The 27,122-nt window shown below is 53.6% G+C and overlaps 2 protein-coding genes and 1 non-coding gene across 14 annotated transcripts in view; 1 reads left to right on the plus strand and 2 right to left on the minus strand.

Moving 5' to 3' along the window:
• The window catches only part of NELFA (negative elongation factor complex member A), a 36,171-nt gene extending 24,863 nt beyond the window's left edge, over positions 1-11,308 (plus strand). For 4 of the 6 annotated variants that reach the window (XM_078367729.1, XM_035294310.3, XM_054253647.2 and 1 more), the window contains 10 exons: positions 2,110-2,281; positions 4,096-4,257; positions 6,456-6,545; positions 7,832-7,962; positions 8,040-8,109; positions 8,359-8,447; positions 9,203-9,314; positions 9,948-10,213; positions 10,316-10,415; positions 10,513-11,308. In XM_078367729.1, coding sequence (XP_078223855.1) covers positions 2,110-2,281; positions 4,096-4,257; positions 6,456-6,545; positions 7,832-7,962; positions 8,040-8,109; positions 8,359-8,447; positions 9,203-9,314; positions 9,948-10,213; positions 10,316-10,415; positions 10,513-10,697 — 1,377 coding nt within the window. In that variant the 3' untranslated portion in view covers positions 10,698-11,308. Of the gene's footprint in view, positions 1-486; positions 581-2,109; positions 2,282-4,095; positions 4,258-6,455; positions 6,546-7,831; positions 7,963-8,039; positions 8,110-8,358; positions 8,448-9,202; positions 9,315-9,947; positions 10,214-10,315; positions 10,416-10,512 lie in introns of those variants that run through there. The other 2 variants (XM_078367730.1, XM_054253645.1) reach the window with 2 other exon arrangements.
• A 438-nt stretch (positions 11,309-11,746) lies between these two features.
• Positions 11,747-27,122, minus strand: part of NSD2 (nuclear receptor binding SET domain protein 2) — a 104,075-nt gene continuing 88,699 nt past the window's right edge. For 6 of the 7 annotated variants that reach the window (XM_078367718.1, XM_035294300.3, XM_054253644.2 and 3 more), the window contains 4 exons: positions 18,606-18,747; positions 18,211-18,317; positions 16,941-17,145; positions 11,747-15,157 (listed from right to left, as the gene is read on the minus strand). In XM_078367718.1, coding sequence (XP_078223844.1) covers positions 14,886-15,157; positions 16,941-17,145; positions 18,211-18,317; positions 18,606-18,747 — 726 coding nt within the window. In that variant the 3' untranslated portion in view covers positions 11,747-14,885. The remainder of the gene's footprint in view (positions 15,158-16,940; positions 17,146-18,210; positions 18,318-18,605; positions 18,748-27,122) is intronic. The other variant, XM_035294305.3, reaches the window with a different exon arrangement.
• On the minus strand, positions 18,847-18,971 carry LOC118152601 (small Cajal body-specific RNA 23). Its single transcript, XR_004741344.1, has one exon.

The raw sequence follows: 27,122 nt of genomic DNA on the forward strand, positions 1-27,122 counted from the left end.
TGGGTGCCTTGAATCCCAGCTATGCAGGACGCTGAGGCAGGAGAATTGCTGGATCCTGGGAGGTGGAGGTTGCTGTGAGCCGAGATTGCACCACTGCACTCCAGCCTGGGCAACAACAGCGAGACTTTGTCTCGGGAAAAAAAAAAAAAAGCCCAAGGGAGCTCGTTCCCTGCTTCCACCAACAAAAGGCACTTCCATGAAGCTGGAAGGGGGCCCCCACGAGGCAGGGCATCTGCCAGGGCCTTGATCTTGGGCTCCCCACCTCCAGAACTGAGAAGCACATTTCTGTTGTGTATAAGCCAAGCATTTCCTTTTTCTTTTGAGATGGAGTTTTGCTCTTTGTTGCCCAGGCTGGACTGCAGTGGTTCCACCTCAGCTCACTTCATCCTCCACCTCCCAGGTTCAAGCCATTCTCCTGCCTGCGTCTCCTAATAGCTGAGATTGCAGGCACGCGCCACTAACGCAGCTCATTGTGTATTTTTATTAGGAACAGGGCTTCACCATGCTGTTCAGGCTGGTCTGGAACCTCTGGCCTCAGGTGATCCGCCCTCCTCGGCCTCCCACAGTGCAGAGATGACAGGTGTGAGCCACCACACCCGGCCAAGCCAAGCATTTTCTTACAAAAGCCCAAGCAGAGTAGACAGGCGTCAACATAGGCGTTTTGGAGAGAGAAGACATTTACTCCGTGTCACAGTGGTCTTTTTTGTTTTAAATTAACATCCCCGACTTTTTTTATCTTTACCATTTTTATAAAATGCTGCTGCCTGCCTCTTGGCAAGTGAAGGGCATCCCCCGGGGCTGCTGTGCGGCTGCCAGCGTCCCCGTGTACCCAGCGCCTCCTGCACCCCTGTGGCGTCTTCTGCATTGTGCACTGTTCCCTGTCCTCGGGTGGGCGTGGGGAGTGGGGGCCAGGTGGGGGGGTGGGGTAAGACCCTTCCTGGTACCCACGGAACTGAAGGGCTGGGCCAGTCAGGGGCTCTTGACTCCTGAGGGCAGACGCAGTGGGCTCCGCAGCAGGCAGGCTCCCCTGGCACAACCTCTGAACTCTGCCTCAGGACAGGAAGCTGATGAGGACAGCAAGGCCTGAGGGGAAGCACTGGAAGCTCCTCCCACTCAGAGGCCACCAGGAGGTGGCGCTCACAGGGATGTGATGGCCGCAGCCCTCTTAGGACAGGACTCCGGTGCCTGACGCAGGGCGTGGGTGTCAGGAAGGCCTCATGCTAGGGTTTTGGCCCCGGCGTGTGGACAGGGCAGGGTGCTGTTGTTCGTCCCTGGTGCCAGCCAGCTTGGCTGTCTCACACTGTGAGCAGCCCCGTGGGTCCATGGCAGAGACACAGGCACACCATGCCCTGGCTCTCTGTGTTTCCACACGGGAGGGGGTTTATGTGGCCGAAGCACGCCCTGGTGGGGACGGATCCGGCCTCTCAGGCATTGAGGGAGCGCAGTTGGTGCCTGCTTCCTCCACCCACATCACCCAGGGCCTCCCAAAGGCCCTGGCCTCACTCCAGGCTCCATGAACGCCAACTCCCAGCTCCGTCCAGACCAGAGGCGGCTGTCCCTACCCAGCTGGTGACTGGGCACCAACTCAGCTGTCACGGGTGCTGCCCCAAGTCCCGCCCCAGGTCCCAGGCCCCACCCCCTGCCTACCCAGGCACCACCCCTCCAGGCGAGCAACGTCAGGTGACTCCGCCCTGCTCCTGTGTGCTGCTGTGCTTTGTGCCGGGTGCCCGCCTGTCATCCCCAGGATGCCCCCACCCACAGGCCTCCTGTGGGGGCGGGTGGTGGCCCCACTTCACGACCTTTAGGTTTTCTTGCACCTGGACACCAGTTGAGGAGAGCAAGTCCAGCAGACTGGGTGCTGTTGGGAGGTTGGGGGGTGGTACTGGATGCCCGGGTCTTGCAACCTGGCAGAGTCAGTGGCAGCTCAGGGAAGCAGGGTGGCCCTGGGGTGAGGTGGGGGGGCACAGGGGAAAGAGACCCCCCAGGAGGAGTGCTGTTGACGATTGCCAGAGACCCCGGCCACTGCCCAGTGCCCATCTGGAAGCTCAGCAGGGAGTGGGTTCGGAAGTGGGCGGGGCACGGTGGCACCAGCAGCACCCTCTCTTGCAGATGAAGGGCGCCCTGATGGAGATCATCCAGCTCGCCAGCCTCGACTCGGACCCCTGGGTGCTCATGGTCGCCGACATCCTCAAGTCCTTTCCCGACACAGGCTCGCTTAACCTGGAGCTGGAGGAGCAGAATCCCAACGTTCAGGATATTTTAGGAGAACTTAGAGAAAAGGGTATGCTGTGTCGCTTTAATTCATGTTGGGAGGAGGGAAATGGATCTTTCTGGAACAATTTTTTCCCAAAATGAGTTTGATTTTTAGAGGGTTATGTTGTTTCTGTGTATCCTGGTCCCTAAAATATCAACTGTCCACACTGTCCTCCGCCTAAGCTGCGGCCTGACTTTTTGCCAGAAAACACAACAGCCCGCAGGCCCTTTCCTCACTGCTCCCGTCAGTGGGAGCTGCGTCACTCCGTGGTCTCTCCCTGTCGTCTCCATGAGGGCAGGGGCTCCACCCATTCAGGTTGTATCTTCAGATCCTAGATTCCAGGGCCCAGAACATTGCCCAGAGTGGATGCTCAGAAGTGCATGTTGAAAATCTCAACAATTCAGTTGTTTGAATGTGAACTGGAACGTACTTAGAAAATATTCACAAGGCTGGGCTCTGTGGCTCATGCCTACAACCTCAGCACTTTGGGGGCTGAGGTGGGTGGATCACTTGAGCCAGGAGTTCAAGACCAGCCTGGAAAACAGCAAGAACCCATCTCTGCAAAAGAGCCTGAGAGGCCAAGGCTGCATAGAGCCATGATCACACCACTGCACTCCAGCCTGGCCAACAGAGTGAGAATCTCTTAAAAAAAGAAAAAACAGCTAGGTGCGGTGGCGCTCGCCTGTAATCCCAGCACTTTGGGAGGCCGAGGCGGGCGGATCACAAGGTCAGGAGATCGACACCATCCGGGCCAACATGGTGAAACCCCGTCTCTACTAAGATACAAAAAATTAGCCAGGTGTGGTGACACGTGCCTGTAGTCCCAGCTACTCAGGAGGCTGAGGCAGGAGAATCGCTTGAACCTGGGAGGAGGAGGTTGCAGTGAGCTGAGATTGTGCCACTGCACTCCAGCCTGGCGACAGAGCGAGACGTCATCTCAGAAAAAAAACGAAAAAAAAAAAACAATTCGTAGATGCCTTGGAAGGACATCCATTACAGCCGTTGATGGGTTGCTGGTGCTCTTGTGAATTTCCCTCCAGCTTTGGACAATTGGAACTGGCCCCTCGGAGCCCAAACTTTGTGCCCCAACTTTTTTCAAGGGCAGCACCCAGAGAGACAGGGTTGTAGGGTGGAGACATGGAGGCTGCACGCTCCTGCAGGGGCCCTGCCAGGCACCTTTCCCCGCTGTGAGGGCGCACACACCGTGCAGCTGCCTCTGGAGAGTGGTCTGAACAGGGCCACCCCACCCCACCCCGCTGGCATCTCTCGAGAGTGTCCCACAGGCAGGAAGGCCAAGGGTGGTGAACTCTCTTCTGCCTGCCTGTGCTTTTTCTCCAGGCGGGGCACATGGCCAGTTCAGGTGGGAGGTCCCCTGTCCCTCATGGGGCTGTTCCTGGGCTCTGAACCCCAAGTGACTGTGAAGACTCAGGAAATGGATGTGGGCAGTTTTGATGAGGGCTGGGATTCCAGGAGAAACCATTGGCCTGGCCGCCCTGGGGACCGGAAGAGAGAAGCCACAGACAGGGGCTCTTTCTTACTTGCGGGGGGGACCCATCAACATTTCATGTTCTAGAAGTGCCTGGAGCTCTCCAGGAATCACTGTCTGTGTCCCTGTGGTCCTCGGATACCTGCGGTGCCACCACCGCCTCAGGATGCCTGCCTCAGGCACTCCTGTTCTTACATGCTGCAGGGCATCTGCAGGAGCCCTGGGGAGTTGGGCTCAGAGACTTCAGGGGACTTGAAAACAGCCAAAGCTCCCACCACCTAACCCTAACTGAGGAGGGTGTGGGGCCGGGCAGCTGCCAGGGCGCCCCTAACTGTCTGTGGTTCTTATCATGCAGTGGGTGAGTGTGAAGCGTCTGCCATGCTGCCACTAGAGTGCCAGTACTTGAACAAAAATGCCCTGACGACCCTCGCGGGACCCCTCACTCCCCCAGTGAAGCATTTTCAGTTAAAGCGGAAACCCAAGAGTGCCACGCTGCGCGCGGAGCTGCTGCAGAAGTGTGAGTGCGCGGCCGCCCTCGGGTGCTGTCACGGAGTTTCCGGTGACAGGTTTCTTTGGGTTCTGAGGTTCCAAGCCTGCCCCTTCAAGAAGATGGCATTCTGGGCCAGGTGTGTGGTGGCTCACACCTGTAATCCCAGCACTTGGGGAGGCTGGGGCAGGTGGGTCGTTTGAGCCCAGGAGTTTGAGATCCCTGGTGAACATAGAGAAATCCCATCTCCACACAAAATACCAAAAAATTAGCCAGGTATGGCGGTGCATGCTTGTGCTTTCAGCTACTCGGGAGGCTGAGGTAGGAGGATCACCTGAGCCCATGAGGTTGAGGCTGCAGTGAGCGGCACCACTACAGTCCAGCCTGGGAGAGAGTGAGACCCTGTCTCAAAAAAAAAGATAAATTTCTGCATCAAGTTTTTTGTTAGAAGTTTATTTATTTCTGTATTAAACTTTGTGTTCTGAAAGCATGCTTTAAAACCCAGAATTTAGGCCAGGGGTGGTGGCTCATTCCTGTAATCCCAACACTTTGGGAGGCCGAGGTGGGCAGATCACCTGAGGTTAGGAGTTCGAGACCACCCTGGCCAACGTAGTGAAACCCGTTCTACTACAAATACAAAAATTAGCCAGGTGTGGCACGCCTGTAGTCCCAGCTGCTTGGGAGGCTGAGGCAGGAGAATTGCTTGAACCTGGGAGGCAGAGGTTGCAGTGAGCTGAGATCACACCATTGCACTCCAGCGTGGGCAACAAGAGCAAAACTCCATCTCAAAAAAAAAAAACTTCAGAATTTTAGGTTAAAGCATCTCTAATCCCTGTTACCAAATGAACTCTGTGCAGCTGAGTCATGCTGTTGGGAGTGTGGGCGCAGGTGGGAATGGCCGGGAATGGCTGGAGGGAATGGCCAGGGCGGGAATGGCTGGAAGAAATGGCCGGGGCGGGAATGGCTGGAGGGAATGGATGGGGAGGGAATGGCCGGGGAGGGAATGGCCGGGGAGGGAATGGCTGGAGGGAATGGATGGGGAGGGAATGGCTGGAGCGAATGGCCAGGGCGGGAATGGCTGGAGGGAATGGATGGGGAGGGAATGGATGGGGAGGGAATGGCCGGGGAGGGAATGGCCGGGGAGGGAATGGATGGGGAGGGAATGGATGGGGAGGGAATGGCCAGGGCGGGAATGGCTGGAGGGAATGGATGGGGAGGGAATGGCTGGAGGGAATGGATGGGGAGGGAATGGCTGGGGAGGGAATGGATGGAGGGAATGGATGGGGAGGGAATGGCTGGAGGGAATGGCCGGGGAGGGAATGGATGGGGAGGGAATGGCCGGGGCGGGAATGGCTGGAGGGAATGGATGGGGAGGGAATGGCTGGAGGGAATGGATGGGGAGGGAATGGCTGGAGGGCACCGTCCTTACCCTCTTGGTGCTATCTTCTTGAGTTACCAGGGATCTCCATTTGACTTGGAAGCTGTTTAATCACTTCATATAACCTTTTCCCAGATAGCATCTAGCACAACAGAGATCTCAGTAAACCCTTTTCTTTTGAATGTGACGGAATTAATATTTGTGATGTACATCAACACCCCGTTTTCAGAGAATCCAAATGAAAGGCTGACAGCCGCGGTGTGTTACCCTTGGCTGGAATGTGTAGCAGCTGGGGCCCAACGTGTCCTGGAGGCTCAGTGCAGCCCCAGGCCCCCTGGGCAGCCTGTGAAGGACTCTGCTGGCCCCTTGGGCCACACCCCACGGTAGAACTTGTACCCTTTGGAGGCTGCTGTGGGCACTCAGTGTCCCCTGACCCTTCAGCCTCACTGAGCCAAGTCAGGAAAATCTGTTTGTGTCTTCCTCATATTTCTGTCTAGACCATGCCTGCTGACCCTCAGCGAGAACGGCACGCCCACTGGGCTGGGGGTAGGCCCCAGTCGGCTGAGGGTGCCCATGAGGCCCCTCAACTCCTCCTCTGCCACCTCCCCCTGCCCTGGGGTCCTGGGAGGTGCACACAGCCACCCAGCTGCTGGAAGTTGCTCACCCAAGGGAGTCTCTGACTCATATGTGTGAGCTGGCACCAAGCTCTGGTCTGCTGGCTGCCCATTTAGAGTAAACGCAGTGTTCACGGCTCAGGCCACTGGGCGAATCCGCTTGACGGAGGTTCGTTTACGAGGGCTGAGGGCTCCTGCCCTGAGGATCCCTGACACACGTGACCTCCTCCTTACAGCCACGGAGACCGCCCAGCAGCTGAAGCGGAGCGCCGGGGTGCCCTTCCACGCCAAGGGCCGGGGACTGCTGCGGAAGATGGACACCACCAGTAAGGCCCCCGGTGCAGCGAGCCTGGCTTTTGGGGCGGAGCTGAGGGCTTGGCCTGGCGATGTCTCTCGGTGTTAGGGAAGTTGTGCTTGGCTTTGGGAATCAGAGGCGCCGGGGCCATTTCACCAGCTTTTCCCCTTGGGGAGTGCCCTGGGAGGGTCCGTGGGCGCTGAGGCAGAAAGGCTGGGTTCTGAGGATGGCGCTGTCCCCTGTTCTTTTGCTGGCGGCGGCAGCAGCAGCAGCGGCTCCTGACCTTCCCAGCTGCTCTTGGGTTCCGAGTGTCCCTGGGTGGCTCTGCAGGGAGGGTGTGGCCATGCTCAGCCGGGGCTGCACTCGCTGCACACCCCCATCCGCCCTTCCTGATTTGTGCTCCTGGGTGTGAGCTTAAGCAGAATGGACTCTGATGACTGGAAGACAGGGTGCCCCTGGGAACCATGGCAGGGCGCAGGTACCCCAGAGGGTGCTGGATAGTGACCTGGGGGCCAGAGGGTAGAACAGGTGCTGGTGAACTCACCCATGGGTGGGGTGGAAAGGCAGCCGTGCAGGTGCCTCCAAGCAGCACTCGGGCCAGCCTGGCTTGGTGTTTTGGGGCTCCTGTAATCCCAGTGTCCACGTGGCACCTAGTGGAAGGCTTCTTGGGTCTGCTGACTGTTGTCCCTGGGTCATGTCCCTGCCCACTGCAGCAGAAGCTCTACCTTGCTCTCCTCTGCCTGCCTGGAGCAGACCCCTGTCTTTCCACCCCAGCCAGGCATCCCAGGGCCAGGGCTGCACCTGCTGTCTTAGGGAGGGTGGGCCAGATTTGGGCAGGGTGTCCAGCCTGGCCCAGTGTGCTGATGGCACAGTCCTTTGGGTGCCCTTTTTCCCAGCTTGGCACCATGAGAGCAATGCATGCATACCCTGGAGGGGTACATGTAGGTGCTGGGGGGCAAGGGCATGGACTTGGGGAGGGCAGCCCTTGGGCCCAGGCATCTGGCTTCTTGCCCCAGCCTATGGAGGTGCAAGGAGGAGGAGCTCAGCCCCCGCAGTGCTGGTGAGACCCTCCACCTGGTGAGATCCCATGGCTGGGCCGAGGTGATGCCCAGCGATGCGGTTTAGTACCTTGGCAAGTGTGAGATCGTGGCTCCAGGCGCCCCCGGCTCCCTGAGGTCCGGGATCCTGGGAGTCCCGCCTGCTGCTTGCCGAGGTTTTGGCCTTCCCCTAGAAGAGGGTGGGACATTCTGGGCTCAGAGGGGTGGGGAGGCTTGGCGGTCACTGCTGCTGGCCCTGACAGATGCCATTGTCCTCTAGCCCCGCTCAAAGGCATCCCAAAGCAGGCGCCCTTCAGAAGCCCCACGACGCCCAGCGTCTTCAGCCCCACAGGGAACCGGACCCCCATCCCGCCTTCCAGGGCGCTGCTGCGGAAAGAACGGGGCGTGAAGGTAGGCCTGTCCCGCCCGCAGCTCCTGTGGCGCCCCGAGGCCTGTGTCACTAAGGTGGGCTGTGCTTATCTTGGCAGCTGCTGGACATCTCCGAGCTGGATATGGTTGGCGCTGGCCGAGAGGCGAAGAGGAGAAGGAAGACTCTCGGTGGGTGCCGGGGCCTGCTCAGAGGTGGCAGTGGGGGTCCCTGCGGGCCCCGCCCAGGCGGGGTGGGACATGTCAGTGCTTGGCTGGCAGGGCTGTGCCCCTCGAGGTTCCTCTTCCGTGGGTGGGTGCCTGCTTTTCTCATGGCTCCTTGGTGTCCTCTCCGGGGAGCCGTTTGCTTCCCTGCTGCTGCCCCGAGCTGAGCCTGCAGGTGCGCCCGTGCGCTGGCAAGGGTGCCTGTTCTGTCCACAGATGCAGAGGTGGTGGAGAAGCCGGCCAAGGAGGAGACGGTCGTGGAGAATGCCACCCCGGACTACGCGGCCGGCCTGGTGTCCACACAGGTAGGGCTCAGGGCTGCACCCCTCGTTCCAACTGTGGCCAGTCTTGTGTGTGGTATCGGAGAATATATATGTGTACGTATGTGTGCGGTATGCATGTATGTGTGTGTGTATATGAGAGGCAGTGCGGGCTGTGCCCTGACATGGGCATCAGCCTCGGGCTTGGCACGGGCACCTCCCCCATGCTTGCTGGAGGGGCTGTTGGGGGGGGCAGTCCCTCACCCCTGCGGTCAGTGTCCCATCAGGCAGGGCTGGTGGTACCTGCCTTGCAGGTGGCTGTGAATGGGCGCTGGCCGGGCCTGTGGGAGTGCTGGGTGGGACCTGTCAGAGGCCTCAGTGCACTGGAGGGTGGGAGGTGGCGGCAGGCGCCAGGCTGCAGTGGGTTGTCTGAGGCCAGGGCCTGGAGGAAGCCACAGCACGGGTCACTTCTGGGTAGTGAGCTCCTTCCCGTCGCATCGCTGCATGTTCCGGTTCCTTAACATGAATTTCTTTTATCAATGCTTTTGTGGTAAGAAAAAGCACTGCTCTTTCCTTCAGTCCCCAGAGATGGGCAGTTTGGGCTCCCCAACCCCTCCCGTCTCCTACCCGGGAGCCACTCAGTCCCAGACTCTGCTGGGGCGCCAGGGGTCCCATTGCTCAGCCCAGGGAGCCCGGGAGAGTGGCCCCCGCCGTCCTGCTCCAGCCAGAGCCTGTGGGCCGTGAGGGGCACGCGCTGGAAGCAGGGCCTCTTCTGGGAGGGACCCTAAACTGTCTTCCAGAAACTCGGGTCCCTGAACAATGAGCCTGCCCTGCCCTCCACAAGCTACCTGCCCTCCACGCCCAGCGTGGTTCCCGCCTCCTCCTACATCCCCAGCTCAGAGACGCCCCCAGGTGAGTCTGCTGGCCCCAGCCTGAAACCAGCCAAGCTGCCACCCCCCAGGCGCCGCCAGGACTGCAGTTCTCACTGCTGCATCTCTGTTGTCCCCCTTCTGCCTCGGCCAGTGCGGGGGGCAGGTGCCCTGCTAGTCAGCTCAAGTTCCAAGACCTAAACCAGCTGTTTTGCCCCTCTGCCTGTCCTGGGCACAGGCAGCTGCCCCAGGGGATATGGCAGGAAGGGGATTGGGCTCGCAAGGAGTCTTCTGCCAGGTGACCTAGCTCTTGTTGCTGGGTAGTGGGGAGGGGAGCCAAGGGCCATCCCCTCCCAGATGGAAGGCACTGCCAGGCTCACGGCACCTCAGGCCAGGCGTTGGGCCTGCGGACACAGCCTTCCTCTCCCCATCAGTGCCTCCGGTATGGGGGACCCACCACAGGCCAGCAGCTGGCCAGAGTCCAGACATCTTATCTGCGGGTCTGGAAAGACCTGAGACTACTGGCCTTGCTCCTCCAGCTGGGGCCACCGGGAGTTCTCATTAGAGGGTAGCAGGACAGAGAAGGGGAGCTGAGCCTGTCACCTCCAGGAGCACTAGAGTCTGGGGACGGGGGGCGGGGGTCCAGCTCCCTCACCAGACCCTGGTCTGCCTGCAGCCCCATCTTCCCGGGAAGCCAGCCGCCCACCAGAGGAACCCAGTGCCCCGAGCCCCACGCTGCCGGCACAGTTCAAGCAGCGGGCATCCATGTACAACAGTGGCCTGAGCCCTGCCACACCCACGCCTGCAGCCCCCACCTCACCTCTGACGCCCACCACACCCCCGGCTGTCGCCCCTACCACTCAGACACCCCCGGTGGCCATGGTGGCCCCACAGACCCAGCCTCCTGCCCAGCAACAGCCTAAGAAGAACCTGTCCCTCACGGTAGGTATGCCCTGGGGTGGGGGTGCCATAGTGCCTGCAGAGGGGGAGGCAGGAGGTGGTCCTGGCGGAGCCCCGGCACCCACACCCCTCTGCCCGCTGTAGCGAGAGCAGATGTTCGCCGCCCAGGAGATGTTCAAGACAGCCAACAAAGTCACGCGGCCCGAGAAAGCCCTCATCCTGGGCTTCATGGCCGGCTCCCGAGGTGTGTGGATGCGGCAGGGGCTGGGGTGCACCGGGCCGGGTGGGGGGGTGGGCGCTTTGGCCCCAGACACCCACCCAGCAGCCCCTGCCCTCTGCAGAGAACCCGTGCCAGGAGCAGGGGGACGTGATCCAGATCAAGCTGAGCGAGCACACGGAGGACCTGCCCAAGGCGGATGGCCAGGGCAGCACCACCATGCTGGTGGACACGGTGTTCGAGATGAACTATGCCACGGGCCAGTGGACGCGCTTCAAGAAGTACAAGCCCATGACCAACGTGTCCTAGGCCGCCTGCCTCATGGCAGGCCCTCAGCCGGGGGCTCCGAGGGACGACAGCTTTGCCGGCATAAGTGCCCGGCCGGCAGACAGCTGGTACACGAGGCCCCCCAGCTGCCCTGGCCACTGCCCTGCTGCTGACCCGGCCTGTTTCAATGCTGGATGCGTTTCTCCGGGGTGTTTTGGGCTTCTTTTAAAATTTAATATGAGTTCCTTTTTGCGTGATTTAAGACACTTTTTGGACTCAGCATTATATTTTTGAATGTAGTAAGTTAACCAAAAAAGTTACAACTTCCTAATTTTACTGACAGCTCTGTTTTAAAAGTCTTTTCCTAAAGAAATCCCACTGACAGCGAGTAAGGACCTTCCCTCGCGGGGGCAGTGCCCTCCCACTCCCAAGGTTGAGGGGACCAAGGTGGCATCGGGGATGCTGGGGGTGGGCAGGGACACCCAGCCACACCAGAGTGTGGGAGACGGTGGCCTCATCCCCTGCCAGTGCCTGCCGGGGAATTTTGTATTCATCTTTTGTACAGTTGTGGACATTTAAGACAGACGGTCTTTGGGTACTTATTTTCATTGTAAAATTATCTGAACAATTAAAGTTTAGCTTTTCTAAAGAAAGCCACCATAGCTGTGTTTCGGGCTAGCTTGTCCTCCCTGCACTGGGGACCCAGTCCCTCCCTGAGCGGCCATCGGGACGGGGTGGTCCCAGGCTGGCAGCTCTCTAGCACACCGTGGCTCACAGGGAGGGGAACAGGTAGGATCAGCCCTCGGGGTACTCCCTGGACCTGGCTGCGGGCCTGGGGACCACCTGGCTCAGGGCTGAGGGACAGCAGCGGTTCTTTCTCCCCCAGACCGTTTCACCCCTGCTACTTCCGGTATTTGTTCTGTGTCCCAAGGTGGCACTGCCTCTCCCCAGCAGGACAAAGGCAAAATGGCACGGTCAGGGCAGGGAGCCCCACCCCTCCGGAGTGCAAGGCATCAGCGCCATCAGCGCCTTGCAATGCTGAGCAACTGGAAAAAAAACACAATCCCATATAAAATAAGTTAAGAAAAAAAGCCTTTAAAATGTTTTTAATACAAAAATACTCATACACTATTTTCCAAACACAGCTTTCCACTTTAAATGCTATTTTCCCGAACCGGCAAGTCTCAAGTCTCTAGTTGAGTATATCCCCCCAAAAGTGAATTTCAAGTTTTTAAGTCTAACTATCAAACCTGGTGACAGCACCCAGTATTCCTAAAGGGGATCCGACCTTATATGAAGTTTAGACACCAATCGGCACATTTCAGTCTGCATTTAATTTCTGACAGGGCATTTCGCACCTCAACGGAGTGCGGTGACGCCATGACACCCACGGACACAGCATTTTATCTACCCACTAACAACAGCCAACTACACTCACAGGAAAGATATTTGGCAACTGACAGTCATTTGTATTAACTTTACTTATAAAACAGGCTTAATTCTTGAAAATAAGGTAGTTCTGGAAGGTGGGCACTGCACACATTGGGGTTTAATGTCAAGACAAACACTGAAGGGGACCCAGACAGCCGCGGATGGGCGTCACCGGGAAGGCTGGCCTGAGGACCGACAGCTGGGTCCTCACTTGAGGTGTCTGAGGAGCTTCCCCACAGGTGACATTCTAAGCTGCCCAATCAGACACATCCCCTGTGAGGACACGCGGGTGGATATGGGTTTAGGTGCAGATCCTGGTTGGTTTCAGATGCCAAGGAATCCTGAGGGGTGGGGGCAGTTTTTGTGTTTTGCCTCACATGAATGACAGAAGTGAAGTTCAGGAAGTCACCTCGTCCTCAGAACACAGCTGCGCAGGGCCGAGCGCCAGGCACGTCCACGGTCACAGCCGGGGGCCTGGTGAGCCCCAGCAGAGAGAAGCCCTGCAGGCTCGGGCCACTACCCCAGTCTGGTTTCGCCGAGTCACCACCTGGTATTCTAGAGACATTCAAAGTTAGTGTTATTTGTTCGTTAGTTTAAGTTTTTGGACAGAGGGAGGAACCGTATTTATAATTTTTGCAGTATTTCCTTAAGAAAGATCACAATTTGGAAGTATTATCTAAGTGACTAAAAGTCGTAAGATTTTACTTCTGTCAAACAGAAATAAGTTACTATCTGTGCCCCAAAGTGCCCTGCAAAGCCGGTTCTGATGTTTTCACATAAGCGGTCATTAGTTCCTTTAGCTGCTGGAAAGGATCTCTTGGGCAAGTGACAGCGGGGCCCTGGGGACTTAGACTCCAAAGGCCAGGGCCACACACATGTGGGGACACTGCCCGGCCTCTCCCTGCAACAGCCTTCCAAGTGAGGGCATAAGGAGCATAAATGTATGAGCTGATCCAGTATTTTCTTAGGACAGTTTGAGAGACGCTAGCGTGAACTGGAAAGCACTCCCACCCGTCTTCACTGGTGAGTGCACCTCAGAGGCCACACGGCTCATTTCCTCTGGGTCCTCTGTGTAGTTAACTTTGCTGGGGACCGTGATGGGAGAAGGGACAGCCACCAGCCAGTGAAACTTCCAATCAGTGCTCAGGGAGGCGTGGGAGCTGCAGAGGGCCACCCCACACTTGCAGGTCAAAAAACCACAGAGCAGCTGGTTTCAGGTCCAAAGACACTGCAGGTTGACAAGGTATAAAAGATGACACAGAAAATGAACGGGAGACCCCAGCAGAAGTTTTCAAGAGTTTTGTAAACTTTTCTGCAACATGGATGTGTCCTCCTTAGGTTATTTTTAGAAGAAAAAGCCATAAAAAGCACCTGCTGCTGAATGTTCTCTCCCTCCCCTGCACCGGAAAGCAGCAGCCCCTCAGGGCACGCGGGCAAAGCACACGGTGACCCCTTCTCAGGGTACGCCAGACTTCCCAGGGCCAAGGGTCCCTCAGAAAAGAACCAAGTCTTACAACACAGGAAGTACTCAGATGGGTCTCTTTGTAGGGCTGGACCCTTTTGAAATCTCACAGGGGGAGGGTATCAGACCGGGCCTCGACCAGTGCCCAGACATGCAAGGCACACATGCCCACCAGGCCAGCCTCCACCCCCACGACCACACTTCTTAGTGGGCGCCCTGGCAAAGGGCGACCACCATCAGCAGAGTGTGTGTCTTCCATCAGCAGACCCACGGAGTGCTGAGATGGAAGCCACTCCGGGCCTCTCCTTAGACCCGTGCTGTGGTCCCTGGGGCTTGGGCCTGCAGCGCCCTATGGGGCTCCCTGAGTTGTCACTTCCTGTGCTGTGAGCAGACTGCGGTCTTGGGCCCTGCAGAAGGCACTCCTTTCGCCATGGAACTCAAGGTCGCGTCAGTAAACACACATTTCAGTCGGTGGTGATTTGTGAAATAGGTTTAGCAAAAATATATTGAGAATAAAAATCAGAAACTGGTAAAGAAAAGCCAAATGAAAAAATATACAAACTTCTCCCCCAAATGTAGATAAGAACCTAGTGAGTTCAGAAGACAGGCCTGGGGGCAAAGTGGCCTGGCCCGCCAGCCCTCGAAAGTGCTCCACGTGAACCACACGGTGAAAGTGGACGTGTTATCGGCATTTCACTTAAATCCGTGAGGAGAAGAAGGAGGAAATGTGACAACACCTCTGCTGCCACCACCTGCAGGGCCAGCTTCTCACGAGGATGGAAAAGAAGCATTTCTGAGGAATAATTCACATTAGTACAAAAAAATGATACAGCCATTTCCAGAGAGCAGAGTAAGGATCACAACGGCGGTTTCGAGGAATCCAGGGTCGGGCCTCACCCGGCCTCTCCTGAGTGGCAACGGCGCTGAAAGCGGAAGCAGAGCAACGCGAAGCCGAGTTCCTAGCGACCCTCGGGAAAAGCCTACGCTACACATTTCAGAGGAGATTAAAACATTTCATATGCCAATTAACTTTAAACTAAAAAAAGAGCGGGAGGGAACCTTGACATTCTGAGAAATTCAAGTGTGGCGGTAACTCTGAGGAGTGAGGCTGTTTGTCCAGGAACGCTGAGCTGGGCTCAGACGGTCATCAGTGCAGACGCAGCAGATGCTGCCGAGGATGGCTCAGTGGTGGGGAGGCGCTCCCTCCCGAGGAGGCCTGTACGTGTGTCCTGGAGGCTCAAGCTGGGTCCTCTGGGCCAGTTCACGCTCGCCCTCTGCCGCAGGCAGGGCCGGCCACCCTGCACCGCCCCTGGATCTGGCCAAGCTGCTGCCTGGCGCTATTTGCCCTCTGTGACTCTCCGCCAGCCCCTCCGCCGCCGCCTCTTCCCCTTCGGCTTCCCTGGCTCTGGGGGGGGCTTCTCAGTCTTGGTGCTTCTGACCGACGCTGCCCCCAAGTCATGCTCACAGCAGTAGGACCGCCCGTCCGGGGTGCAGCTGAAGGCTGTCCCATCCTGGTGCTCCTTACAGAACGAATTGGGGCAGAGGTGGCAAAATGAAGTCGAAGGTTTGCCACACACGTCACAATGATGCCAAGGACATTCCCACTTCCCTGCAACAAAACACAAATATGAGACACAGAAGTGACCGAATCATGACTTCAACATTCCCATGGTTGAAGATAACTGAAAACCGTCAGGTCAAATGGACACAAATTAGAACAGCTCTGGGTCCAGCCAACAGCCCGGGCGGGCTCCCTGGTGGGGCCTGTTGACTCCACAGTACCTGCCAGCTTCTCTCTGTTTCAGCTAGTGAGAGAGGAGCTGCACCTAGTGCAGGCGTGTCCCCCAGCCCTGCGTGGACAGGCAGGAGCTGCTTTGCTCGTATCATGCCTGGCTCTGACGCCCCAATCTGCCCTCTCCCAAGGGACTGATTTTCAACTTGGGTATTCCTTCTGGCCTGGATCTGTAAAGGCTCTGTCAGGTTAGGGTTCACCCTGTCACACCCACTGCAAACACTTTTCTCTATTGTGTGTCATCTTTACTGTACAAAAATATATTTCACACAAACATCTGAATTCTTTTTTTTTTGAGATGGAGTCTAGCTCTGTTGCCCAGGCTGGAGAGCAGTAGCATGATCTTGGCTCACTGCAGCCTCCGTCTCCCAGGTTCAAGTGATTCTCCTGTCTCAGCCTTCCACGTAGCTAGGATTACAGGGACATGCCACCATGCCCGGCTAATTTTTGTATGTTTAGTAGAGACGGAGTTTCACCATGTTGGCCAAGCTGCTCTCAAACTCCTGACCACAAACTATCTACCCACCTCGGCCTCCCAAAGTGCTGGGATTACAGGCGTGAGCCACCGCACCCAGCCTCTTTTGGGGAGCCACCGTGCCTGGCCTGGATTTTTAGTTTTTTTTTTTGAGATGGAGTCTTGCTCTGTCGCCCAGGCTGGAGTGCAGTGGCACTATCTTGGCTCACTGCAACCTCCGTGTCCCCAGTTCCAGCAATTCTCCTGCCCCGGCCTCCCAAAGTGCTGGGATTACAGGCGTGAGCCACTGTGCCCGGCCTCTTTTAGGTTTGTTATTCTGGATAAGGGCCTTTTAATTTTTCTTCTGCGATTACAGTCATGAGCCCATGGCGACACCTGCGTCAGCAACACACTGCAAGACTAGCAGAGACGGGTGCACCCTTACAGTGTGAGCCGTGATGTCTGCACAGCACCAGTCATCGGACAACCCATTTCTCAGACTGTCTTGTCACCAAGTGGAATGAGACGCTACTGTTTTCCCATTGACACCTGTCATCTCTGAAAAGCGTGGTGCTGGGAGGTGGAGCCCACTCCACTTTCCCTCAAACAGCCAAATCTGCAGCTCCTTCATCAACCAGCAGATCCTCTGGCGCATAGTGCCATCTCTGGGGATAGCCTGCCCTAAGCATCTGGGATGGGGACTCTGGGCCCTACCATTCCCAGTGTGGTGCACCCAGGCCAGGTCCTCCTGGGCTGCCAGGGAAATGCAGGTGCCAGGCTGCTGCAGTGGCCCTTCTCCTGGGAAGGGCTTTGTTCCCAGGGCCACCTCCTTTCTGGCTGCCCTGCCCCACAGCATGGATGAGGGCCCTAATTCTGCAGCTGGGCCTCGGGCTGCCTGAACCCCTCCTGGAGGTTCTGGGGCCTCCCTGCCACAACACATCTTCTCTGCTCGATGCAGAGATCTAGAATGTATGGCTGGTGAAACAAACAAAGGTTCTGCCACCCCAGATCAGGGCCTTTGCTGTACGAGTGACTGATGCACCAGCACCCAGATGAGGCCTGGTCAGCAGGAAGAGCGGCAAGATCCGCCGTCAGGAGCCCAGCACATAGATACTGCCCCGAGCCGCCACGAGGCTGCACACCCACCAAAGGGCCGCTTGCCTAGGCCCAGGCAGGACAGGTGATAGGCCTTGGTGCAGAACTTTCGGTCACACAGCACCAGCTGCCCGCCATCGCCACAGCGGAAGCACTCATCCTCCGACTGCCTCTTCCCTTCCCCTTTTGCTCGGCGCCGCCTGGTTTTCTTCTTGGCCTTTTTGCCTTTTTCCTCTGAAGAAAGGGTCGTCGAGGTCTAGAGTCAAGAATTAAGCACAGATCACCGGAAAACATTACACAGGCTGAAGCAAATAGGGCAGAAGAGCAACTCACGATCCGGGAGCTTCAGAGATCTCTGCAGGTGCCCTGACACTAAGCAGGGGGGAGCTCGCGCTCCCCTGACATCCTTAGACTCACTCGACCAAGCGTGAAAAAGCCGAACAAAGAATGTGACTAGAGTGAGCTCTGTGGGAAGCCGGCAATGACGCATCTCAGCAGACACGCGGTCCCGGGATCTGCTGATGGGACCCATGGGGCCAAGGAGGTCACCACAGGCAGAACAACTCCCACCGCCTGCCACCCGGGCTCTCCTCATTAGGAAACTCCACAGGAACATGGGTACAGGCGGGCAGCAGTGGCCTGAGAACTTCAGCAATGTGGCTGAGGACAGACACCGGCTTAGGGCCAAGGGGGCACCACCACCAGGCTTTCAGGCCCAGATTCTATGCAGCACAGAGTAGGGGTGCTAGAGTGCCCCCCAAATCTGTTCTTCCTGGAAACCTGGAAGGTGACTCTATTTGGAAATAGGGTCACTGCCAATGTGATCTGTTTAGACGGGGTCAACATGGCAGCAGGCAGGCCCTCGGTCAACAGGACCGGTGCCCTGAGAAGAAGGGCACCTCAGCAGACGCGTTCGTGGGAGAACAGTGGGGCGGAGCTGCCACAAGCCAAGGAGCAGCAAGGGCTGCAGCCGCCACCAGGCGCAGGACACATGCCTGGGAAGGAGCCTGTGGACGGCACACAGCCTGCCCGCACCCTGATTTCAGACTTCTGGCCCCCAGAACTGTGAGACAGTGGGCTCCTGCTGGTTAAGCAACCCGTCTGTGGCGCGCTGTTCTGGGAGCCCCAGGAAACACTTCCAGTGAGGAACTCTTAACAGTTGGCCTTTGCTGAGAGGCACTGCCATGCCCGCCCACAGCAGGGACCTCCTCCCACCTGTCCCAGCGATAAGCCAGCTGGAGGAAGTGCATTATCTCCAGGGCTGTGACATATGTGAAATGGCAGCAGAGAGCCAGGAGGAGGGATGGTGTGATGGCCTGACCTTTGGTCTATCCCCGAGGAATCCACTGCAATTGGAGGCTCCACAGCGGCAGACTGTTTTCTCATTGCCCAAACAATCGAGGTTGTAGTTAAAAGTCAGCTCTGTCCCTGGGAGAAGAGAAGATACACACCACACTGGAAACAACCACCTTTCTCTTCAAAGCTAAGGGCATGTATTAGTTCAACAAAAATACGCTGTGATTCTCCTGTCTGTACTGGCTCAATCCCTGGCCTTTCCATTTTGCTTGGTAAAGGAGAGTTCAGATCAAAAGTGGACTTCCACGTCAGCACCCAACCTCCCCCAGAGCCTTTCCAGTCCAGCCCCACGCAGCTCACAGTGATGGCCACTCTGCCCCCACAGCCAGGAGCCCCACACAAGGCGCCCAGAACTAGTACCTGCCGGAATGTCACAGACGGCGAACAGGCCCACACGAGTGTCCCCGTTCACTGTCCACTTGAGGGTCTCACAGTTGGGCTGGCAGCTGTGATTCATAAATCGAGAGTAGTTTCCTTTGGGGCCAGCGTCAATTATACGGTCCTGTAAGGCCAAGTGATAGATGAGGTCAAGTGTTATCACTCATGTTATTTTTAAAGGGAATTTTCACCATCATAAGGCACACTGAACAAGTTGTGTCCTTGTCGTACTGAAAACCGTGGTGTCCCGTGTCCACTCAGACAGGACACCCCCAAACCAGTCCTGTTTCTCTTGCTCACAGAGGACAGGTCAGGACCACATGGAGAGGACCGAGCCTTCGTGAGCGCCAGGGAGGACAGGACCGGGAGCCGGAGCTCCCAGCATCCTCCATGACAGCGAACACAGGAACTAAAGGTGGACGCCAACAGCCTAGCCTAGTGGCACTCAGGGACAAGACCAAGACTCACCCTGGCTGGGTACGGTAGCTCACATCTGTAATCCTAGCACTTTGGGAGGCCAAGGTGGGCAGATCACCTGAGGTCAAGAGTTAAGAGACCAGAATGGCCAACATGGTGAAACCCCATCTCTACTAAAAATACAAAAAAAAATTAGCGGGGCCTGGTGTTGGACACCTGTAATCTCAGCTACTCGGGAGGCTGAGGCAGGAGAATTGCTTGAACCTGGGAGGCAGAGGTTGCAGTGAGCCGAGATTGTGCCATTGCACTCCAGCCTGGGCAACAAGAGCAAATCTCCATCTCAAAAAAAGAGACTCACCTGGCTGGGTGCAGCGGCTCACTCCTGTAATCCCAGCACTTTGGGAAGCCGAGGCAGGAGGATCACCAGGTCAGATTAAGACCAGTCTGGCCAATATGGTGAAACCCCATCTCTATTAAAAATACAAAAATTAGCTAGGCATGGTGGCACGCACCGGGTATTCCCAGCTACTCGGGAGGCAGAGGCAGAAAAATCCCTTGAATTCGGGAAGTGGAGTTTGCATAGAGCTGAAATTACGCCACTGCACTCCAGCCTGGCAACAGAGCGAGACTCCGTTTAAAAAAAAAACAAAACAAAAAACCACCACCACCACCACCTCACCCAACTGAAAAACCAGCAAAGAATGCAAAGAACCAATTTGCAAGGAGTAAATCCAGACAGACAAGCCTACAGGAAGACACTCGGATTCTCAAGCAAGTGGAGAAACGCAGATCAGAGTGACAGTGAGCTCTGACTCCGCACCCGACACTGACGTCACTGGCTGAGAGGAGGGGAGGCTGCGGGGCTCGCAGGAAGGCTTTCAAGAGCACAGTCTGAGAAGAGCGAGGAAAGTCACAAAAGCAAGCACAGTGTGGCCAAGGGACTGCTTGATTTCCTGCTGTTGGGGACTGTCCTCTCCCACTGACAGCCCTTTATGTGACTTCTCAGCCTGCAATGTCCCGGAGACCCTTGTCCCTGCTTATGCACACTGAAATCAGCCTAGACCCCCTCCCCTCAGGTGCCCGTAGAACCCAGCTCTCATTGGTAGCATGATCTCCATGCTCACCTTTACTCCTGAACATGCCTCGGCTTCCACTCCCACCTGGCTCAGCGGCTCTGGCTTGCTGCTGTTGGGGATGAATTTACCCTCCTTTCTCCCTGCTCCTCCTACGGCCTTTCTGGTGGGAGCAACATTCTGAGTGTGCCACTCCTTCTGGCACGCTCACACCAGCTGCTGCCACTGCCTATCCTTTTGCTGGAGCTTCACCTGACTTCTGCTGACAGGTTGGAACTCATTCCTTAGCAGCTGGCTCAGGAAGGACATGTTCCTTTAATTCTCCCTGCTCCAACCTGCATCTCTGTAGCTGTGACAACCAGAGAACCACGTGGCTGAACAGACACCCCTGTCCTGGGCACTGGCCTGTATCTCCCCTGAGAAGCAATTCAGGGTTTTTGGACTGGTTATCTACAGGATTCTTGGTTGCATCCAGTAGTCCTATTTATGACGTCGCCCAATCTGACTCGGCCCCTGAACCATCCTCTCGCCTGCCTGCATGCACAATGTCTCTCCTCAGCAGGCCCCTGCCCAAGGCCTCTCTCTCGTCCTTCTCTGTTCTTTCCTTCCTTCCTCCTCTCTCCCAGGTTCTTTCAGCTGCATGCTCGCTCCCCACATCCACCCTTGTGTCGTTCTTGTGCTTCCGACTCTCATGTGTTCCTAGAGGTTTAGGCTTGCTTAGAAAATAATTTTCTCTTTTCCTTGTTCTACAAGTTCCCACGTTAGCTCTCCTTTCTGCCTGGCTATCTCTAATCCTCCTATTTAAAAAAATTCGTAATGCATATTAGGGTATAACTTTTATCTGCTTGGTGATAAAGGTTTTCTAAGTGGCTTTTCTCCATCTATATGGAAGTTCTGCTGTTTTTGGTCAGATTTTTGTTTGTCTGTCTGTTTGTTTTAGCAACAGAAACTGTTGCCCAGGCTGGAGCACAATGGTACATAACCTTGTCCCAGGCTGGTCTTAAACTCCAGGCTGGGCTCAAGCTGTCCTCCCAAAGTGCTGGGATTACAGGCACACGCCATTGTGCCTGGCTGGCGTTTTCTTACATAACCCTTTCTTCGTTCTCTGAACAAGCTGGATTTCTTGGAGCAGGTCCTGGCTGGGTCCCAGGTTTGCCTCACTGCTGTCAGCTTGATGGAGGTCTCCTCACCACATAACCCAAGTCTCTGTGGGCCCTCAGAGCCTCGGGTTCCTTTCTCTCTGCCTTCCGGAATGTGGCCTTCATTTTGGAAGGTGATCCTTTCAAAGATGCGGTATCTCTTCTTCCCAGGAACTCCCCACTCCTTCTCTTCTCACTGCTCCCTTTAAACTCTCAGCTCTGCTGGAGCAGGCCCCAAGTGCTTGCTCTGGCTGCCAGGCCACACTCCCCACCTCTGCACTCCCTCTGCTCACGTGACACTGCAGGTCTCCAGTACTTTCCTGTTTGTTGGACTTTCAGTGAATGTGTCTGTTTGTCCCGCAGCTTCAATGAAGATTACTTTGTGTACGGTTTTTGCTCTGGAAATGAGCAGCCGCCATCTGCTACCAGAATCCTATGTATAGATTTGTTTGACTGTGAATCACATTCTCTTAGTCTTTTCTTTGAACACTACTTTTAGGATCTTTCCAAACTGTCAGATGTGCATCTATCCAGTTCTTCCTCTCCATGTGTCTCCTGTGTCTCCTCCACCCCAAGAACTCAAACATTAAGGGCTCCTCCTTCACCCTGGTGTGCAAGGCCTGTGGGAGCCTGTCCTACTTACTATGAATCTTAGTCTTACACATTTAAGCCACTTACATATATTGTGATTACTGACATTTTGATTTTAATCTGTGCTTTCTAATTACTATTATTTCTCCTTCCCCCGTCTTCCTCCCTTATCTTTTATTGAACTGTCTTTTCTTCATTCCCCTATTTACCCTTTAATGGTGTGGAAGTTACACCTTCCACTTCTATTCATTTAGCAATTTCCCATGTAGATGTCACATATATAGTTGACAAAGTCTGAAGTTAATAAATCTCTTCCCTCCACCTTCACACAACAAGCAGCTCACCCTGGCTTCACCACACTCCTGATGCTCCCTGTGACCATCAGTATTCAATGCCTCCTCCTTTCCATCTTCCTTCTCCCTGCCAAGCAGTCCTCATCATCCATCATAACTTGACACAACCTGACTTATTTAGACATATCCACATACCCACAACCTTGTCTGTTCACCGTTACTTCTTGGATCTCACATTTAACTTCTGACATTCAATGTTCTTCTTCCTAAAATATCTCGTTATTTATTTCAGCTAAATTATATTGATAGTCAGCTGCCTTCATCTTTGTCTGAAGTCACAGATAAACAGGGCAATGAATGTAAGGTCTCGGGTTATTTTCCCTGGTGCGTAACTCTCTTAATATGCTGCCACTTTGGTTTGCTAGTATAGATGCTCCACTTGAACCTGGCCCAATTTCTCTCCCAGATAGTATCAAAGAACTGAAATTTTCCCGATCACTCGTCCTGACAATGGGACACCAGACGGGCCACCTGCTGCCTGCTGACCAACTCCTGTTCCTTATCCCTCCCTAATTCCTGTTTTCCCACACATGGTTACAATGAAATGTCAGACCTCTCATCCAACCACCTGCTGCCTATTCACCAACTCCTATCTAACCACTTTAGTTGGCTGGGAAGATGGATTTGAGACTGGTCTCCTGTCTGATGTCACCCACATTAAACATTTCTTCTCTGGCAATATTGGTTGTCTCCGTGACTGGCTTTCTCTGCAGCGAGCAAGCAGACCTAGGCTGAAACCTTGGTGTCTGGCAACACTCTTACGATGGGGCTATGTCCCAATAAACCCACTGTTAAGTTGGAAATATCTTAAGTCACGAATGCATCTAATATACCTAATCTACCCAACATCCTAGCTAGCCTGCCTACATTAAATGTGCTCAGAACCATTATACTGGCTTACAGTTGGGGGAAATCATCTAACACAAAGCCATTTTATAATAAAATTTGAATTTCCCATGTAATTTACTGAACCCTGTACTGGAAGTGAAAAACAGAATGGTTGCATGGGTACGGTTTCCACTGAATGGGTATCATTCTCACACCATTGTTAAGCCAAAAAATTGTAAGTCAGCCCTCCTTAAGTCAGGTGGTATTTTGTTGATTTTTGCATCAATGTTCATAAGGGATATCGGTCTACAGTTTTTCTTGTAGGATCCTTGTCTGGCTTTGGTAGTGGGGTGATGCTGGCCTCATGAAATGAGTTTGGAAATGTTCCCTTCTTTTTTTGAAAGAGTTTGAGAAGGATTGTTCTTTTGTAAGTCTTTGGAAGAATTCATGAGTGAAGCCATCAGTCCAGGGCTTTTCTTTGCCAGGAGATTTTTTTTTTTTTTTTTCTTGAGACAGAGTCTCACTTTGTCATCCAGACTGGAGTGCAGTGGCACAATCTCAGCTCACTGCAACCTCCATCTCCCAGGTTCAAGAGATTCTCCTGCCTCAGCCTCTCGAGTAGCTGGGATTAGGCACAAGCCACGACACCCAGCAAATTTTTGTGTTTCTAGAAGAGAAGAGGTTTTACCACATTGGCCAGGCTGGTCTTGAACTCCTGACCTCAAGTGATCCACCTGCCTCAGCCTCCCAAAGTGCTGAGATTACAGGCGTGAGCCACTGGATCCAGCCTGTCGGGAGATTTTTACTGATTCGATCTCTATAATAGTTATAAGTCTATTCAGATTTTCTTTTTTTTTCATGATTTGGTCTTAGTTTGTGTTTCTAGGAATTTGCCTATTTCGTCTTGGTTATTCAGTTTATTGGAGTACAGCTGTTCACAGTACTCTCTTATAATCCTTTCTTATTTCTTTAGAAGCAGTAGTAATGTCCTTACACACCCAGTTCTGATTTTAGTTATATGAGTCTTTTCTCTTTCCTTCCTAGTCCATCTAGTTAAAGGTTTGTCAATTTTATTGATCTTTTCAAAGAACCAACTTTCATCGATTTTCTCTAGTTTTCCAATTCTCTATATGGTTAAAATGTCCTAACTTGAATTTATAGAAGCTTAAGTTCAATAACATAAAACCCTGCTCCTTTACAGCTCTGTCTCCATCCTTTTCAATCACTGATGTCACAAAATACATCTTTATATACTGAGTGCCCTAAAACACAAGCGAGTGATTCATGAGTAAAACTAGAAAGGCATGAGTAGCTTAAATTTATAGAAAACAAACGTTAGAATTTACAAACTAAAATTACAATAGCATCAGCTTTTAGACTAGTAATTGGTTTTTAAATGTATGTCTCTTAAATCACGTAGACAACAAATTAAAAAATGGAGTTATAAACCTGTTACAACAATACGAATTTTTATTTTTTTATTATTATTTTTAAAAGACAGGGTTTCACCTTGTTGGTCAGGCTGGTCTCGAACTCCTGACCTCAGGTGATCCACCCGCCTTGGCCTCCTAAAGTGCTGGGATTACAGGTGTGAGCAACTGTGCCCAGCCTATTATTATTATTATTACTATTCTTTTTGAGATGGAGTTTCACTCTTGCTGCCCTGGCTAGAGCGCAATGGCGTGATCTCCCTCACTGCAACCTCCGCCTCCCAAGTTCAAGCAATTCTCCTGCCTCAGCCTTCTGAGTAGCTGGGATTACAGATGTGTGCCACCACACCCAGCTAATTTTTTGTACTTTTAGTAGAGATGGGGTTTCTCCATATTGGTCAGGCTAGTCTCAAACTCCTGACCTCAGGTGATCTGCCCAGCTCAGCCTCCCAAAGTGCTGGGACTAAAGGCATGAGCCACTGCACCCGGCCAATACAAATTTTTATAACTGACCATGTATTTACTTTCATATAGTGTCCTTTCACTTCAACCTACAAGGTTTCTCTTTAATACCTCTCTTGAGCATTACTTGCAGGCCAGATCTACTGCTAAAAAAACTTCTTCAGCTTTTGTTTATCTGGGAATGTCTTAATTTCTCCCTCATCTTTGAAAGACAGTTTTACTGCATATAAGAGTCTTGGTTAACAGGTTTTTTTACTTTAAGCATTTTGAATATGTTGGCCTACTGTCTTCAGGCCTTCAAAATTCCTGATGAGAAATTTGCTGATAATCATTGAGGATCCCTTGTGATATGGTTTAGCTTTGTGTCCCCACCCAAATTTCATCTTGAACTGTAATCCCCAGGTGTTAAGGGAAAAACCTGGTGACAAGTAACTGGATTATGGGATGGTTTCCTCCATGCCACCTTGTGATAGTGGATGAGTTCTCTCAAGATCTGATGGTTTTATAAATGGTAGTTTTTCCTGGGCTCTCACACACTTCTCTACCCTGCTGCCATGTGCAAAGGTCCCCTGTGCCTTCACCATGATTGAAAGTTTCCTGCGGCCTCCCATTATGTGAACTGTGAGTCAATTAAACCTCCTTCCTTTATAAACTATCCAGTCTTGGGTAGTATCTTTACAGCAGTGTAAAAATAGACTAATAAACCTTGTATGTAATGAGTAGCATTTCTCTTGCTATTTTCAAGATTCTTTGCTGGTTTTTGAAAGTTTGATTATAACGTGTCTCCATGTGGGTCTCTTTGAGTTCATCTTATCTGGAGTTCACTGAGCTTCTTAGATGTTTATATACATGTGTTTCATCAAACTTGGGAAGCTGTCAGCCATTATTTTTTCAATAGTTATGTCTGCCTCTTTCTCTCTTCACCTTCTGGGACTCCCAGAACAGGTATGCTGGTCTGCTTGATGGTAGCCCGCATGCCCCTAAGGCTCTGTTCCCTTTTCTTCAGTCTTTTTTCTATTTCTCCAGCTCAACAATTCCTTTTTTAGTCTGTTTGTTTCTCTTTAGGTTTTCTGTCTCTTCACTGACACTGTCATTTTGTTCATACATGATTTTCTTGACTTTCTGCAGGTTCTCCTACAGTTTTCTGAGCATCTTTAGGACAGATGTTTTAGAGTCTCTGTCTAGTAGATCTGCCATCTGGCCTTTCTTTTAGGGACAGTTTCTGTTGATTTTGTTTTCTCTTTAAACGGGCCATATATTCCTGTCTCTTCGTAGGCCTTCTGTTTTTGTTTTTTTGCTGAATACTGGACATGTAAGTCTAATAATGTGGTAACTCTATAAATTAGATTCTTCTTCCCCTTAAGCTGCTGGGTTTGCTGTTTTTGTTATTTTTATTTATTGTTTCTATTTTCTTTTGATTGTTGCAGGCTGTTTCTGTGCAGAGGATCAACTCAAGATGTAAATTTAAGGTCTTTCCAGATCTTTCTTGAGCCTGTGCCTTTCCTTGTGCATGCATGGTCACGTTCTAATTTTCTAAACTCTGATTTTCCCTGTAGTTGTTTTCGAATGTCCCAGTCTTCTAATGTCTGGTTCCCAAAAAGGGAAAAACAGAAAAATGAAAGCAGGGAGCAGCTGGTGCTGGCCCTTTAAATTCTCTTGAAGCTATGTCAGCTGGAAGGGGAGGGCTTGTAGCAACGGAGGGAGGCGCAACAACAAGGGCAGCCCGCCTCTGCGATCAGAAGCAGCAAGCAGGGATCCTGAGCCCAGACAGCAGCTATTTGGAAAACAGGATCCTTCTTGCTCATCCTGAGCCCCTCAAGCTGCGTGCGAGGTGCTCCAAGAACACGTGCACGACTGTCTATGGGACATGGGTAGCCGCTACTGTGCCAAAAGCTGAAACTAACCAAAATTAACCCCGATTTGCCATCCAAGCCTCCCCCTGGAAACTGCAAGCCTTCAGTAGACTCCAGAGTTCCAAAAGGTTACAGCAGACAGATCCTTCTGGTGCAACTGTGGTCTGAGTGGGGAGACAGCTTCCTGCTCTGCCATTATCCCCGGATCCTCCCAGTGACTCTACTTTAACCTCCACTCTTGTTTGTTCCTATTTGTCTGATTTACCCTCAATATCATAGATGCCTTTTCTTGTGGCATCTAAGGCTTTTCATGGCTTTAACCAGTCCGTGCTATTTCAGGTTCTCACTAAAAG

Source organism: Callithrix jacchus, chromosome 3 (assembly GCF_049354715.1).
Source record: "Callithrix jacchus isolate 240 chromosome 3, calJac240_pri, whole genome shotgun sequence".
Taxonomy (NCBI): domain Eukaryota; kingdom Metazoa; phylum Chordata; class Mammalia; order Primates; family Cebidae; genus Callithrix; species Callithrix jacchus.